Source organism: Ceratina calcarata, unplaced genomic scaffold (assembly GCF_001652005.2).
Source record: "Ceratina calcarata isolate Rehan_Ccalc_2016 unplaced genomic scaffold, ASM165200v1 scaffold53, whole genome shotgun sequence".
Classification (NCBI taxonomy): domain Eukaryota; kingdom Metazoa; phylum Arthropoda; class Insecta; order Hymenoptera; family Apidae; genus Ceratina; species Ceratina calcarata.
In genome coordinates, this window is record NW_017176451.1 from 122,963 (window position 1) to 138,015 (window position 15,053).

The following is a 15,053-nucleotide window of genomic DNA, read 5'->3' on the forward strand; positions in this document are numbered from 1 at the left end:
GATTAGACTCCTTGGACCGGCTCGTTAATCGATTTCTCCTTAGCGAAGACTCGACCAGGAAAGACCTTTGCGTACACCCTTTCGGTGTGGGATCATGAATCCTTGTCTTTTTTTTTTCAATAGCGGCAGCTATCAAACGCTGAATCTTTCCTCTACCATGAACAAGAAGCCTCGACAAGGAACTCCTGTTACGAACAGTTATTAAAAAATTCTGGTTCTTACTCAGACAAATACCAGAAAGTTTAATTGTACGACGACGTTAAAGTAAAGAGAAATATGATGGAGCTTTGTACTCTATTGGAATCGAGATCGACACCTCGACTCGTTTCCAAGAAGCGATATAATCGGACATGGAAATCTCGAAGGCGAAACCCCCACGCGTTCATTAACATATTAACGCTATTACGATCATGCTTATACCGCGTTTCACTACCGTGCTTTGTACCGGACCCTTGTGTAAACAGCCAAATGTTCAATCTTGTAAAAGGATTCAACGACCTGCGAGCAAAACGAGCTTCCTCTTTTCATCGTTCGACGTATATCTCTTGTCATGAATAAATGAATTAGCATCTTCATTTGCCGTCGAGTATTATGTAAGATAATCAGAAATAATAGAAGGATTTTATAATCAACGTAAACAAAACGACCTTCTAACTTCTAAGAATAATTGTGTACAAAAGCTACAGTCAGATATCCGAGAAGGAAAGGATTTTGGGAAGATGTTCAGAAAGAATTTTCTCTCGCTCTCAAGAAGTACAACTTAGGTCCAGACATAATGTACCAGCTGGTTATGTCTACCATCAGTACCGGATTCCACCTCCGTCGGAGACCTGGCGTATACCGGAGCAGCGGCATCATAGCGTAAACAGCACTAAAAGCAGCAGGAGCAGTAGCAACGACAACTACGCTGGTGTCCACTCGAGGAAGGAGTGGGACAGGAGAGAAAAGATCCGCGAGACGAAGTTTGTTCGTCGGATCGGATCGGAGCGGGCGGCACGAAGAGGCTGGAGACGAGCGAGCAAAGGAGGAAGGACGGTTCGTGGGAAAGAGAGGAACGGTTAGTCTATGGTCCAGCGAGTCCGCGGTAAAAAAGAAATGAGCTGAAACGAAGCTTGTGGTCTCTCGGCAACTCGTGGCCAGTTTCAGCCGCGGCGCTCGACCGTCAAGCTCGCGATCTCTCGTTGGAACGGCCGACACTGTCGCTTTCTTCGAGATGCGAACATCGCCGCAGTTGTCTTCCGTCGAATCGAATTCGAACTTCTCGACCAGCGATGCTCTCGTCTGCTCGCTGAGCTTTTGACGCCCCGCTGCCAGTGTGTATACTTCCGCGAGTTCTTGTTCCTCATTTAATTGTCAGTGACACTGAAAGCATAAAAGTTGGATCGTTCGGAGACTGTTTTCGGTGATTGGGAAATTGAGCGCAGGTACGTCGAGTACAGGAAGGTCGATCTGATCAGATTTCCGACCAGTGCGTTGGACCATTTTGTTTTTAGCGAACCCGGTCTGTTCCAGTTCTGCTCGATGCCCTCGAACTGAAGAGTATCTTTGATAAGTCCACGAACGGGTTCTATCGTTATGCTCGATCGCGTTCATTGAACAACGTCTCGAGAATACGAAGTGCAGCTTCGCTAACAGTATGATCTATCAACCAAACCATCAGTCACCGACGATGTCGTCCACGAGGAAGACGTCACCGCGGCCTCAACGACGAAGCTTGCAGGCATCGTCGGGGAAATGCGCGAATGCGAAAGCGAAACGAGGAGGCGACAGGACTGGGAACGAGGAACGATGCAGGGGAAGGTGCAGAGTGCAGTGGAGCGAGAAACACGTGAAGGAAGGGTTGGTTCTCGTTCAAGAGACACAGCTGGCCAGAGTGGTTAAGACAGGACCCATCACGGAACATTACGAGATCGATCCAAAGCCGTTTGCCAAGTAAGACTTTCTTCATGGTACTTATCTGTAACATCTCCGTAAACGAATAAATTAACCGTTTGACAGTGACGGATCCGTAGCTTATTACGCGCGTACAATGTTTGTCTACTCATACAGATATTGCATACACTGATCTTGAATTAATTCTACGATTGTATCGTAAGTGTAGAAAAACAAGTAATGCGACTTGACAACAAAAGTAACAGGAAATACGTGGCTTTTCAATGATCCTTTTTAAATAACGTCTGGTCGTATAATAAGAGAATTTCTGAGTAATCGTCACCAAATTGAACTGGAGATCATTCGGTAGCCAGTGATACTCGAGCTCTCGGCTCGAGACAAAATGGTGTGCGCTTGAAATGGAGCAACCGAAAGCGATAATATGTTAATTCCGTTGGAGACGTAACGACTCGCTCCAGATGCAATCGTCATAAAAATAAGATTGCGTCGGCCGGATCGTTAACAACGATCGTAATTTTCCATCGCAATCGACACCTACCGATCGTTAATTCAAATTTGTATTAGTTTTCGTTGAAGAGACACGAGAAACGAGCGGTGAACTTTACCACGTTCTTTATTTGTCGGATATGTTAATGAAAGCTTAAACGACCGACGTAACCTACTGTCAACGTTCATCGATAATCCATTCGATTACTCGATATCGGCAGTAATCGCTCCCCGTGACTCTGCATTCTTAATGAAGCGGATCGCTCTCAACGGCTGCAACAGATTTCGCAATACCGAGCGTATACTCGATGAAATGTTGCATTCTCGGACTCGATCTCGTTTCGAATTCGTAATTTTTAAATAATAAAATACTCGAGTTCCTTCTCGGTAGTCTCGTTAGAAATTAAATACGTCCATCGGCTAAATCAATCGCGACGCGAAAGGCAAGCGGATGTCTCTTGCAAAAAAGAACAAGTACTCGGTTACGGGATGGTGTGGCGCGCGAAACAACGAATGTTAATCCACGACAACTCGACGTCGACGTTAATTGCTGTTGAAATAAAAAATGGTCAGGAGAATGGCGGCAATAAATTTTCATAAATTAACTCGCGGACGGAGACGAGGCCGGAATTTCAACGGTTCGATCAGCAGCGACGACAGCTTCCTCCATCGAGTTCTCATCACGCGTACGGGACGTCGCGTCGAGTCGCCTCACGTCACGTCGAATGGTGCTAAAATCCAATCTTCCTACGATTATCGAGACTCCGGTCTTTAATCATCGTGGACACTTTGATCGTCCCGTCTGTCGGAATAACGCGGACTGCTTCTACCGTATATAGCACGATCCTGCCCCGATCCGTTCGTATCCCGGTGATTCAGTGAGCATGATTGCGATTCAGTATCGCGAAAGAGCGCGAGAAGCTGCGCACACCTGGTATGTAATTACTTTTAGAAACGAGCCTTGAAACCATGGCGAGCGGCGAGCAAAAATTGCACCGGGACCAAGGGTGAGGGGCCTGGAAAATCGAGGCTTGCCAGTACGGCGCGTTCAAATTGGAAACGATTAAAGTTAATTGCACCCACTATCAGATGCTCGTTACGACTGTCGCTCTTATCTGTCCCGATTAAAGGACGTCGCGGTGAAATTGGGGACCGGCGGAGGAACGAGGATTCGGCGATTGCCGCGCAAGGGCATCTACTTTCCCCCCGCGAATTTACGAGTCGCGTTGCACGCTTCCGGGACGGCCGGTGAAAACTTTTGCCTAGCGCGGTAATCGATCATGGCAGGTCGTGTCCCCTTCCTGACTCGATTGTTCGAGAACATTGGTCAGTGGGAAAGTTTCGAGTGGCGACGGAGACGTTGGTCCACTCGCGTGGGACGTTTGCGCAATAAGTTTACCGCGCGCGATATAAAGACGCGTAAAAGCGCGCGGGTTCGCAGCATCGCGTTGCATCGAGCTATACGCGCGCAGCCTTGCAAGGCGCCGCGGCGTCGACCTTGTCGAACAGAGAGACGCTCGGAATCCTCCACGACGATCGTAAAAATCCGCCTGATGGCCAAACGAAATTTTCGCGTCTGCTTTCGCATTTTACATGACTGGTGAACTCTATAAGCGACGCACGCTGGAATCTCCGGTCCAGCTCCCTTCGTCTCACACCGAACTACTGATTTATTGTTAAATTATGAAAGAAAAAGGATTAGGTATTAACCGACATTGTTTCGACAGCGGACAATGGGCGAAAGTGTATCGGTGCCGATCTCGGTCGACCGGCATCCTCTATGCCGCAAAGTACTCCTCGAGAAACCGATTTAACGCGGACTGTAGCGCTGAACTGAGACACGAGATCGCTCTGCTGTCCCTCTGCTCGCAATCGCACCGGGTCGTTCGGTTGCACGACGTGTACGAGACGCCGAAGGAAATTATTCTCGTGATGGAATAGTGAGTAACGTCGACCGCATTCGTGATGGGTGTCGTCGCAGCAATAAACTTTGAAACTTTTCAGTGCTCCTGGTGGAGATCTGCAAACGCTTATTGACGGTGATTTGGTGCCCCTCGAAGGTGACGTGGTACACTTTGTGCGGCAGCTAGTAGAAGGACTTGCCTACCTCCACGAGAGAAATATCGCCCATTTGGACATCAAGGTAAGTTCGACCCATAAAAGGTCGAAGCAAACTTGTCACGCTTCTCGTGTATCCGGATCCCGGAACCGAGTTCGCTCGCGCCGCCGTCGCGTCGACGTCGCGTCACCGGATAGTTCCGACTATTTCCTATTGCTCGCGCCGCGTGTCAAAACCAAAATCGTTCCATGCTTATCAAAGTCCACAGCGTGATGTGTCGCGAAAGAATTTCCGACGAATGACTGAAACGTTTGCCAAGATCCAATTTGCTCGATTTTCAACGTGTCCGGACGTTTTCCACATCCACGCAGGTGGACATGCAATTTAGACGTCGTGACACGGCGAAAAAGGGAATTTTTTGCATCGTTCTTTGGCCACCAGAAAGGCAGCTCTAATTGCGATCGGAGTCGCGTCGCGATGGGAGCAAGGCGATTCCGTGATAAACGGCCGGCAAACAAATTGCAATTGCTTTTTATGTGTTCGCAATGAACAAAGGAGAGTCACACACGCTGGGCTGGTTAGGCTCCTCCCGAGACGAAAAAAGTCGTTGGGACTCGGACACGACTGCAAAACGAAAGCCCGAATGCCGGCCCTGTTCCCGGCTCGTTCCCGAGCAATTTATTGCGTCCTCTCGATACATACGGGCACGTTTTATTTCAGCAATCGCGGAAACGTAAGCGCCTTTTAGCCGGCGTGTACGGAAAAAATGTTCTGTACACGGCGAGAGCGCGCCGCATGTCGTCGAATAAAGCCCGTGCGCCGTGTATTTTCAGCTTGTCGCGGGAATCACTGGCCGAGGCGATCGTCTTTCTTAACGACCCGGTCTCGTTGTATACCTCCGCGAACTTCGCTCCAATGATTTTTACGCGAATCAACAAAGCTCGTAAAGAATCGCGTCAGCGTAATTAAGAGTTCGATGCTAAATTCGCTCAGCAAGCTCGTCGGCTTGCATCCGCGAAACACCCTCCGTGTAACGCGCAAGCTTTTGTTTCAACGAACAAAGTGCGAGAGGACGGTGAAGGGGGGGGGCGGTAGTTGCAATAAAATACGACTCGATCCGCGACGGGGTCACCATGGATAAAAGGATCTCTTCTCGTTATCCTCGCGAGAAATTCGCGAAAGGTCGTCGAGCCTTTACTACGGAACAACATCCTCCACCAAGGCGTCGCGCGACGCATCGCTGTGCCGTACCGGCTTGGATGTTTTACGTATGGATTCGGACGTAGCGTGTGTCGAATTTTATCGGCGACGTAAATCCTGATCTTTCGCCTCGAATCACGCTGGTTATGTATTCAGTTAACCTTCGCGATTCGATTATCACGCGATTCGCACTTTTACGCCCTACGCGTGACAAAATACAATACTCGGGCCTGCAGGTTCGAGGGAACACGGTGTAACACAATTTTAAAAACATTCTGCGCCATTTAAATTAATGTTCTGAAATTTATGTGACGAATAATGAAATTACGAAATGTAACAAATAGTCGGAACTATTCGCACAACTAAACCCTTTTATTCCTGAATTATTTTTTAGTAACGAATTCTATTATTAAAGGTAAAACAAACAGATCGTGTTAAAATAACTTTTGTACTTGAGAAAAAGATGTTCGCCAGATACTCAAAAATACAAATATACGTCGCAGTGCATTATAGATTGCATAATAATTTCAAGAATGCAATATCTCGTTCGTGTGCCGTATGACAAGAGCGAGAGAGTTAAAAATTCGAGTCCTTCAACGAATGCGGTGCATTTTCGCGATTAAATTCGTTTCCAACGGAGAAACTTTAGATTATAATGATCACGACACGATGGGAGAAACGGAGGGCGCGGCGATGGACAACCTTGACCAGTGGAAATTCTCGAACACGTTGGTGATCTCGCGCGATCCGTGATACACGATTCACGAGTTTGCGAGCCGAACCGAAAGTATTGTTGCGTGCGCCGCACGATACTTACATTATTCCCGCGCTCCATAAACACCCGACTACCGTATTTGGATATAGCAGGGCGCGTATCAAAGGGAGAGGAGACGCGGGACGCCCGATGTATTGCATTGCCGTTGCCGTGCCGGCAATTGTACGTGTATGTGCGTGCATGTATGTACGTACCAGCTGTGCAGTGTGCACCTCTGTGTGTGCACCGCCGAATCGATGCAATTACATTGTCTCCCGACGCAGACTGCACCGTAGGCGATACACCGTCTGGCAAAAAGCGATCGGTCTCGATCGCTTTTCTCTTCATCGACCGGAGACCTCGAAACGAAAAAAATTGATTCGAAATCAATTTCATAATCAGCATCCGACCCAATCTGCAAGGAAGAAGCCTGTAACTTATACAATGTGAATCTTGTCGTGATACAATTCAGGAGGAAAAACAGAGCGCAGTAAGACCCCACGCTCTTCGCGGAGCAGCGACCACGCCCTGGCTGCGTCGGTGAATCACACCTGGTTCCTATTTCGCTCGATATCTATGTCTGGGCGCCATAACTGGAGTAACTGCTGATAACTCGCGAAATTCTCGTGAAAGAGAAAGGAAGGAATCGCGTGACGCTGGATAGGGGACAGTTGCGTTACAGCAGGCGGCAGAGTTTCCTGGATCTCGTTTACCCAGAAAGATAACTTGTCTACGATCAGGAAAGTTAGAGCGAGTCAGTCGATTTTCGAGAGAAACCGCGGACAAGCAATGAATCGCGTTCCCAGCTCCCACGTTCCCAGCTTAAATGAATAATCGCATTCTGGTTAGCTCAGAGTAGTTTGCACTCGATGAATCACTGGCTCTGTTCACGCGTAGATACGAGCGTGCTGGTAACCTGTTCACCGTAACTAGAGCACCTCTGGGTGTCTCGCGACACTTGCAAGAAAGAACGGAGGAGGAGAGAAAATTTAATCAAACGCCTTGGCTCGTTTCGATCACGCTGAAAAGGGCAATCCTGGATGTTTAATTAGGCCACGCATCATTCACGTTTCTAATTTAATTAACAGAGCTCAAGACCAGAGAGAAAAACCGAATTAACAGCGTAAAGTGAAACTCTTCGAACAAATCGGCATTGAATAAATATTTATTTACCATGACCAATATCTTGTGTGCCTACGTTTAACTCATTGGATTGTGGATTCACGTGCACATCGCTCATCTTATATGTATTTGTCTATGTTTATATGGGGGCCAAAATCCAAACTGTTCTCTACACGCATAATATCATCCCACGTCGAAATTACTTGAATCGGTAAAAGACGAATCATGAGAGATTCACGTAGGATTTGGTGACATCCATCTGAAACGTGCTTCGTCCGATTTTGTCGTCCAAAATAAGAGAGAGGTCGATCAACGAGAGGTTGGCTCAAAGGTTTCGAGGACATGATTAGATTTATTGCTACTGGATGATTTCACTCGCGAGTCGTGTCTGACTAGTAACGTCTTGATCCCCTTGAATTTCGGAACATAACGTACATTACAAACAACTTTTTATAATCTTCAGTCTACAGGAGCCTTCAGATTAATGTTATTGTACTGATCATTTGTGTAAATGCTACAGTCTCTACTAAAGATGTCTCATAAAATTTTTTCCAATTTTTCATATTGAGGTAGAGCTAAGGAGAAAGAAAAGAGATTAGGTAAAATTGATTAAAAACAAAATTGCTCCTTCTACATTACACCTAAAGCACAAAATATAAACTAGCTAATGTTCTCACAATTGCGTATAATACAGTTCGAAGATAATTTTACGTCTTTTGTCATTATTTATCAGCCGCATGTATCGGGACTACCGAGAGGAACTTTGAATATTCAAATTCGCCCACGCGATCACGTTTCCAAGGACCTAGACGTTTAAGCCAGGAAGATTCTACAGCGGTGTCCCTGTGAGAACCGCTTACGTAATCCATATTTTGTAGATCGCACAACGAACAGAGAGATTCGAGTGTGGATCGATCATCGGGCGTGAGCAGCGTAACGATCATGTACTTGTTAGACTGGAAATTCGCAACAGGTGACACACATGTATAAGGAAACGCGAAGAACCAGCCGTTAAGAAATCTGGGCTCCACGGGATGACTCTCGATCGAATATGGGCTGCTGCGTTCTTACGTGGTTCTCGCAGCGCGAAAATAAAACGCGTACAAAAGCCCCTCCTCTCCGCTCCTCGCCGGTTTGAAAAAAATCACGTCCGCGTTGCAGGCTACGCAGCGAAGATCGCACTCTAGATCGCGCTTGTTCACCGGGAAACTTAATATTCCATTCTATTCCCCGTGTGCGCTCTTGAATTTATCGTAACAGCATCTACCATGTTTATGTAAATGATCACGATGTTCTCCTCGATGAAGCGCGACTCACGAGCCACACTGTATGTAGTCGCACGTGGCTTTCTCTACCGCGGTTTCTTCCTTTCCTTTTCTAGACTTCTACGATTCATGTGGAGCGAAGAGACCTTTCATAAGTAAGCGAGGAAGGAATGATTAAAATAAAATAGTATCGATATGACAGCCGTTTTTTTATTCATTGTAACGGAATGCAAACATGAAATGTTCTGCCAAAAGGAAGTCATTGCCGGAACAGGATTGAACACGACAACACATAACATGGATTGAAACGATATTCGACAACACGATCATCTCAAGATTAATTGGCGGTGATTTTTAAAGCAATCTCATTTGCATGAACCAAAGTCTCTCGAGAGCCTTTATCAATCACGTAAATCATCGAGAATTTGCAAAATCCGTGGCGGAAATACGGGAATGGGCATAGCTGATAGATACGCCAATGAGCAAACCATTTTCCTAATGAATTCATAGGGCAATTTGAAACCAGAATAAACAATCGCTCATCTTTAATCGATGAACTTAAATAAAGCTGTGCCGCATGTTGCCATTAGTATGCACAAAATGAACATACATATAATACATGCAGTTTTCCCGATCCGAATGAGGTCAGACGCGTCGATAACATGTCAAACATCGGTGGAACAATGCTCAAACTTGTTTATAATTGAATGTCATTACGCGACAACCGGTAACATAAAAAAGTATTAACGAGCCTATCTTTCGTTCGCTGCCGACATTTACAAGTACACCGATCCGCCGTGTTTGCGTCATTTACGAATAATTTACGACCGAAATTCAATTAAACGCGGAAAGAAGAGCCTTGGTCGAGATTAACGACTCAATTAATGATCACTAATTGATACCCTTTAGGTATACGAGTGAATCTGAATGATACATTCGTTATTGATGCTTTATGTTACAGCCCCAGAATTTGGTAATGATGGGCAGTTTCCCACAGTGCGACGTGAAACTGTGCGACTTCGAGATCTCGAGAGTGATCTTAGAAGGGACGGAGGTTCGTGAGATTCTCGGGACACCGGATTACGTGGGTAAGCAATCGTTTTTCTTCGAACGGCTTCCTCCCGTTTATATGGTTTTATCGCGGACGATCTCTCGGTATGCCAATAAGAAAACATTAGGATACTTACGGATAAACGAGGTCCCATTCATTTTTCGCATCTTACCGAATTTTCAACCTGTTGGAAAGTATAAATGACCGTGTTTATCAGTTTCTGCATAATGCATCACGCTTGTTACTTTATGTCGCAAGTTCGCCGCGAGCCTGCACAGGTAAACAGATGCGTCGGCACTTTGCTCTCGGTTACTGGTTAATTGCTGCCAATCAATATCCTGGCCTCATGCTAATTGACGATCGGAGTAAGATCGCAAATATAATCGTTATTAATTGACACGTTAGCGATCGAGGTTGTCGGTGTTGTTTTTTTTTTAATAAACGCGTATCAACGACGATCGGTGTGGGACGCGCGGAAACGCTACGGCTAATTGCGGTCGGTGCTTCGAGCCTGGTTATTTTCAGGCATTGATGATCGGCATTGACGTTTCTGCGTGAGATCGAGAAAGAACAGTTATTCGAATCCTATTTCATCAGTCGGCACGACGCGGTCTGCATCGGCGTGAACTTTTATAGGAACCCTTACGAACGAATGGACGTTAGAGATTATTATCATAAATTTTAATTGCTCATGCAATTTACAGTTGGTCACATTTGAATCGAGCTTCGTCTTGGACCGTCATGAATTATTAAAATGCACATGCATTTTTAATTAGAACCGAAGCATAACTCGGTCTCTTTGTTCTCACCGTCGCGCCGCTCTATGCATAAGCTTCGCTCGAGTACAATGTTATGTCGCAGAATAGAGCGCATGGAATTTATTCAACGAGACGCTCTCGGTCGTAGGCTGCATAGTTAACGACATAATTGATGTGCGCTATTAATCCCGTTGATCGTATCGATTCGTCGAATAATAAAACTAGCCCGTATCGTTTTGAATATCTTAATCGAGCTTGACGTTTCTTGAAATGAACAGGGACGGTCCGCCGTGATCGTATCTCGGCGCATTACCCGCGGGAGAGAAGTCGGCTAATAAAATCTCTCTACGGGAACTTCGCAAACCTCGCGGTACCTTAAAAAATGACTGTAATAATCGTGATAAAAATTTTTAATGACGTCGTACAGCAAAATCTCTGGCTACTGGTAATTTGATTATCGTTTAGAGTTTAGAACGTAGACACACCTTTCATCATCAACGCCCACGGCACGGTGCCGCAACTAATTTTCGTTTATACACGTAGTAAACGATACTGCTAGATGACATCACGAATTAAAATGAAAACATTCAGTCAAATAACATCCGCGAATTCGATGATTTTTGTTTGTTTCAGCACCAGAAATTCTCCACTATGATCCTATCACATTGGCCGCTGATATGTGGTACGTAAAGAAGAAAGTTATGAACTTGTTTGAAGTAAACGATTCGAGGTAAGAGTGATTTAATCGTTATAGGTCTCTGGGCGTAACCACGTATGTTCTTTTAACGGGATTCTCTCCTTTCGGTGGCGAAACCGATCAAGAAACCTTTCAGAACATATCCTTAGGCGAAGTAGATTTTCCCGAGGAATTATTCGGCGATATTTCGGCGCAGGCAAAGGATTTCGTTGCCAAGCTTTTGGTGCTGGACCCAAGGTGCGCTACAAAAGCATTCGTATAATGATGAAATGTTGGTTTTCGTTAAATATGTTCGATACAAGAAAGGCCGCATTTATGTTCCAGTGCACGAATGACCGCGAAACAATGCCTGCGTCACGATTGGCTACGCGGCGCACCTACACAAGCGTCGCCGCATCTCAGAAGATACCTATCGAAATCGAGGGAAGTACTACTTGAGAGGGTTGTCAGCCGGGAGAATCTAAGAAGAGCGGCGCTTTTAAGTCAGGCTAGCAGCCAAGCGAATCTCTCGAGCGACGTACACGAATCGAATCATAGCGATCACAGCTTGCAAGATTGTTCGCTGAGTCAAAGCGAGATGTGCCTGAGTCACCGTCTCACTAGAAGCCGATCCAGCCTCGAGGGTAGCGAAGACTTTCCAAGTCCGGCCAATTCTCGGACGAGCTTGAACTCGTCCAGGACCAACTTGAGCTGCGCGAGTCAGAGTTGTTTGCTGAACAAAGAACAGACGCAGGGCTTGCTGAGTCGGGCACAGAGTAGATCGCAGGCAAATTTGAATCATGGCCTCAGCCGAGGACTCCTGTCTAGAATACGAAGCCTGAATCGAATTCAGTCACAGGCTTGTTTGCTCAACGGAAACTCCTCGGCAACCTCGATTTCGTTGCAACCGCGTATGACAATAAATCCTGTAATTAGCAAGTCGCGCGAGAAACTGTACGGGCTGAGATCGTTGTCAAAGTCCCAAGGGGTTTTGAACATATACAGAAGCCTCGAGTGCCTTAGACGTAGAAAGAACAGCTACCAACGAGCAAAAACCGAGGATATGCTACCCATTTTCAAGCGATTAGGTGCTGAAATCGATGCGTCGAGCGAACCGAATGCATCGGTTGCAGTCACGTGTGATATCAATGATCGCGTATCTTACGATGATATTACAAGTTCAATCGAAACTAAAAGGAACGTCGAAGAAGATAAATGCAACACCGAGGCAAAAGTGCCACAGTTGGAGATAAACGCGAACGAAGTTAATAATCAAACATTCGATGTACAGTTGAGGAACGAAATTACAAACAATTTGGAAGTGTCGAGGACACGAGCTTCCGAATCAGAAGAGAATTTAGATTCACTAAAATCAATCGAATCGGACACGTTGACTGAGGACTCAGATGAAACACCGATAAATCGTGAGACGGAACTGAATCTCATATCTGGGAAACGACCCTGCGAACGACAGCACTCCGATGCTTCAAGCCATTCAAATAACTCAGGGACGTCTGATGACAAAGAGGACCGATCAACGGAATCCGAAAACGAGGAGCCAAAATATACAGTCGCACAGCTTGTGTCCGCGTTTAATAAGCACCAGGAGGTCGCCTCTAAGACCAGTTTGGAGGCGATTATGACCGAGAAGAGAGTCAATGAAGTCACTTTCCCGACGGGAACGAAGGCTTTGCGGCTCTTCATACCGGATATTAACATCACTGAGAGCAAAATCGTCAGGCGGAAGACAAGCTACAAGCCGCGAAAGAACTGGGAAAAATTGAGAAAGAAAAATGAGAAAAATGAAGGGATCTTGAAAAACTTTGTCGACTCCGGTAACGAAGATGAGGATGAGTTTAACGACGTCACTGCGAATGACGAAGAGAAAAACAGTGAAATTGCGAAGGAAGAAAAGGAGGAACAGCAGGTACAGCAATCTTCTGATCAGTGGTCGAGTTTACCACCCATCGAAATTAATGGAGATCCTGTTTTTGAGGAAAACGTGGTTCAAAATAATATTGATACGACAATAGATGAAAAATATAAGCGATGCGTCAAAGAAGCTAAGATGAATGCAGTGGAGGCAACGAATGACGAGCTTGCAAAAACGATATCGAACACAATGATGACTTCTACTCGCCAGAAAGAAAGACTGCCAAACTATATATATTCTGAACCTGCGTGCCATATTAAAGACGACTCTCAAGACTCAATTAAGAAAACCGCTTCTATGATTGTGAATGGTAAAGCGAACTCGAAAATGCAGAAGACAGATCGACCCAAGCCAACGTATAATACAGAATGTGCCAATGTAAATTTAAAGGATATTTTGCAAAGGGTAGACAGTTTTCAGAACACTCCAAAGGAAAACTTGGAAAATTTGAGGAAGAGGACATCCATTACCAAAATAATTTTAAACGACAGTTTGCCATACGATAATCATGAGAAGAACGAACGGGCCCGAAGCGAGCCACCTTCTACACTCGCGATCAATCCCAAAGAGGAAGAAGATCATAAAATGAAATTAATAGTTCCACCTTCTTTCGTGAGGTCTTCCTCCTTGTCTAGTGAAAGCAGCTGCCCCACACCATCCAGTGTGCATTCGGACGCGAATACTTCCTGGGAGGATGTACAGAACACTACCTCGAGCGCGTCTTTGGAGAAAGAAGACTCAAGCAAAACTCGAAGAAAAAACGAAGTTCAACGAACTTCGAGCGAGGGAAGACACAAACAATATACAGAAGACAAAAGGCTTTGGGGTAGAGTCTGTACCGGATCATACAGTAGAGCGATGGAGAAATTTAGCAAAAATAACGACGCGAACAGAAAGCCTGTTAGCCAATTGAACGGATTGCAACAGAACGAGAAGATTAGAAGAAAGAGCAGTCCTGCCATGCCGCAATACATCAATCCGTAAAAATAGACTTCTATTTTACGAAGACTGAATCTACAACTAGGCCCTACCTAATTACAGTGACTCAGGCCGGAAAAGTCGAACGGAATGTACGATATAAATTTGTCTACTCTTTGATTGACTGTTGACTGGCAACTTTATTTCTGAAATACTTCTACGAACCACAATGCACGAGACTCGCCATAGTAGTCTTGCCTTTAGACTGGACCAAACTGACGGACAAATGATTTGCAAGCGTGTGTCATCAAATTGTCTCTTGAATGAGAAACAGTAATCTGTCATTAACATCCCACTTGGGCGTCGCGCAATCAAACAAGGCGATTGAACGTGATTGATCGTCATAGTCTTATCCTTGAATTAATCTCCATATTGAGCGATTCTCGACAGCTACTTTTTTTTCGAAGTGCGTAGTTTCGATAGACACGTGGATGCCATGAGATGAAGCGACTAATTTCAACCAAAAAATGGTAATCTTCAGCGAACGGAAAAGGAAGTATCGGTGTAGTCGATTTGAAATTGAAATTAAAGAGGAATTAAGTAGTAGAAAGCTGAGCTTAATCTGTATATAAAATGCGCAATTGAATACTGCATTAAAAAAAATTGCTCACATACGAGATTATCTTTTTACGATACAATTTCTGCCTTTACTGATTATCTTCTACCTAACGTCTAATCGTAAGTAGTTCAATCATGACGCAATTGGTAAATCAAGAATGACAACTCAATTATATTGTAGTACTTGTAGGTGTTTTATTAAAATCGGTATAGCAACATGCTACTTCGTTTAAATTTTAAATGATTTTGGTATTGAATCTTGTATCGAAGACATCTCAATAAAGACTTACCCGTTAAATAACTTGTGTACTTTCATTTTA

At 45.1% G+C, this 15,053-nt stretch overlaps 1 protein-coding gene across 2 annotated transcripts; it reads left to right on the plus strand.

The window, feature by feature from the left end:
- Window positions 1–899: 899 nt before the first annotated feature.
- Window positions 900–15,034, plus strand: LOC108628624 (putative serine/threonine-protein kinase MARK-A). Of its 2 annotated transcripts, none has more exons than XM_018030690.2 (8): window positions 900–1,424; window positions 1,494–1,932; window positions 4,107–4,319; window positions 4,384–4,522; window positions 9,741–9,867; window positions 11,222–11,270; window positions 11,343–11,522; window positions 11,610–15,034. In XM_018030690.2, the coding sequence occupies exons 2-8, from the start codon at window positions 1,637–1,639 to the stop codon at window positions 14,179–14,181; spliced, it is 3,576 nt and encodes a 1,191-aa protein (XP_017886179.1). In that variant the 5' UTR covers window positions 900–1,424; window positions 1,494–1,636; the 3' UTR covers window positions 14,182–15,034. The 2 variants fall into 2 exon arrangements, with proteins under 2 accessions (XP_017886179.1, XP_017886177.1); XM_018030688.2 differs by having other exon boundaries at window positions 1,513–1,932.
- The last annotated feature ends 19 nt before the right edge of the window (window positions 15,035–15,053 follow it).

What these genes read in the sequence shown, in the direction of transcription:
- LOC108628624 (XM_018030690.2), top strand. Translation starts at nt 1,637, where the DNA reads ATGATCTATCAACCAAACCATCAGTCACCGACGATGTCGTCCACGAGG. An exon ending in TCGCCCATTTGGACATCAAG is followed by an intron (nt 4,523 to 9,740) that starts GTAAGTTCGACC and finishes TTTATGTTACAG; the next exon opens with CCCCAGAATTTGGTAATGAT. An exon ending in ACATTGGCCGCTGATATGTG is followed by an intron (nt 11,271 to 11,342) that starts GTACGTAAAGAA and finishes TAATCGTTATAG; the next exon opens with GTCTCTGGGCGTAACCACGT.